The sequence below is a fragment of the Mandrillus leucophaeus genome, unplaced genomic scaffold (assembly GCF_000951045.1).
Source record: "Mandrillus leucophaeus isolate KB7577 unplaced genomic scaffold, Mleu.le_1.0 Scaffold1448, whole genome shotgun sequence".
In the NCBI taxonomy this organism is placed as follows: domain Eukaryota; kingdom Metazoa; phylum Chordata; class Mammalia; order Primates; family Cercopithecidae; genus Mandrillus; species Mandrillus leucophaeus.
Window position 1 is genome coordinate 64,162 of NW_012101419.1, and position 2,249 is coordinate 66,410.

General features: G+C 41.3%; 1 protein-coding gene across 1 annotated transcript in view; it reads left to right on the plus strand.

Moving 5' to 3' along the window:
* Positions 1-1,785, plus strand: part of LOC105535325 (protein FRG2-like-2) — a 4,546-nt gene extending 2,761 nt beyond the window's left edge. The window contains exon 2 of the mRNA XM_011974360.1: positions 84-1,785. Within this exon, the coding sequence (XP_011829750.1) occupies positions 84-268 (185 nt within the window). The 3' untranslated portion in view covers positions 269-1,785. The remainder of the gene's footprint in view (positions 1-83) is intronic.
* Positions 1,786-2,249: the final 464 nt, after the last annotated feature.

Genomic DNA, 2,249 nt, shown 5'->3' on the forward strand with positions numbered 1-2,249 from the left:
GTTCACCTGGGTGCACAGGGGGTTCTGGAAATGAGGGTCTGTGGGGACTGCTCTGGCGAGTCTCTCACATGCTTTCTTTGCAGGGAACTGTCCAGAAGAAGAGTGCAGCTTGACGCTGAAAAAAAAATCAAGATCCTCCACTGCTGTGCACAACAGTGAAATCCAGGAGACCTGTGATGGCCACCATGGGGGACATTCCAGGGCCCGCACTGGGCGCAGCCAGCGGCACACGTCTCGGGCCCTAGGAGTCCAAACACCGTCACTTTGAAAAAGCTTGGTGACCTCTGTGCGAGCTATGTCAGAGGCTATTTATCAAGACCTAGCCCAGGTGTGGGCACAGCAGATCCGTTCTCCACTGACCTGGGAGCAGCTCACACTGCTCACTCAGCTCCGGGGGCCTCTGTGTGCCCAGGTGCAGACCTTGTATTCCATGTCCACCCAGGCAGCTTATGTCTTCCCTGCTGAGGGCTGGCTTGTCCCAGCCACACTGCCTGGTCCTGGGGATTCAGCCCTGGATAAAGAAGCCCATCCCTGGGCGGGAGATAACTGAGCCTGTCAGTGGATCAGATGAGGCTGAGCTGGGAGCACCCTAACCCTATTCAGCAGAGGATGCATCTCTGGGAATGAGAACAAGGACCTGTTACTTCTCAGATTCTTCCAGATGACCAGCAGTGACAATTTTGGATGCACTGTGTTAATAAATGACAGAACTTGAAGAAGTCATAGGAAAGAAACTTGAGTGGCATACTCAGAATTGTGAGCCCTGCATTTTGCAGAGCACTAAGGCTATAGACAAATTTTATATTCCATGTTAGACATTTGATGCCTTTCGGATGTCTGATGACAGTCGTGCATTTCTGTATAATCAGAAAAATATTAGAATGTAATCATGTGAATTTGCATATTTTAGATTGTAGAAAAGTAAATACAAAATTATATGCTTTTTTTTTTTGAGACAGTCTTGCTATGTTACCCAGGCTGGAGTGCAGTGGCACAATCCTAGCTCACTGCAACCTCCGTTTCCTGGATTCAAACAATTCGCATGCCTCAGCCTCCCAAGTAGCTGGGACTACAGGCAGGTACCACCATATCTGGCTGAGTTTTTTTCTTGTTTTGTTAGTAGAGACAGAGTTTTGTCACATTGACCAGGTTGGCCTCGAACTCAAGTGATCCGCCAGCCTCCGCCTCCCAGTGTGCTGGGATTACAGGCATGAGCCGCCTGACCAAGAAATTGCTTCTCTTTTAATTCAGAAAAGGTTGTAGGCTCTCACTCTTCCAGCCTGAACCCATGGAGTACTAATATCCACAAACCATTAATAGCAATCCCTGTGGGAAAATGTCTATACATTTTTACAGTTTGATATAAGTATAGTAAAATTAATATGCAAGCTATTGACTTTTAATATTTCTACATAAAATTTAAGTCAAGATCTATTAAATGGTAAATGATTATACTTATTTATTCACCTGCCTCATGTTTTATTTCATTTTAAATATCCTAAATTTAAATTTTATTGTATTTTATACATTTCAATTGATTGTACTGTATTGCAGGATATGGAGATTTCATCACATACTACAGCACAGTGTATTTTGTTATATTTGACATACATTCTGGTATTTTGTACTGAGATCGTACAATCTTTCATTATCTAAGAGTATTAATTACTTATTTGGTTGCTTTATAATTTTCATTTTATGTAATAATGAAATAAACATTAATGTTGTTTGGAATTTTAAATTTCTTTCATATATAATTTGTATCTAATAAAGATGTGAAAAAGAGAATGTCTTATCTTCACTTCTGCGTCATCCTAACCCTGACCTCCCCGCAGCCCACAGCTCTTGTCATAGTCCGGGGACAGTGTTCCATTACTACAGGAAATGGGGCCAGTTCAATGGGAATACACAGAGAGCAATTGAAGACATAGAGATTTTATCCTCCACCACTGCGATAGAAAAGAACCACAGTCATGTGAGACACAATTTTCAGGTTGACACTGCTTACGAGTTATGCTTACACTATGCTGTAGAATAACTCTGACATAAATTTATGTATATTAAATAAATACACATACATAAATAACGTGTCTAAATAACAATGTATATATCTTAATGAAAATGAACTTTATTGCTAAAAAAGTTAACACACGGATACACACAATGGGATCATAAAATGTTGAAAAATAGAGATGGGGAGAGGAACACAGACATAGAGAAAGGAAGGAACAGAGCTAGAAAAGGACAGA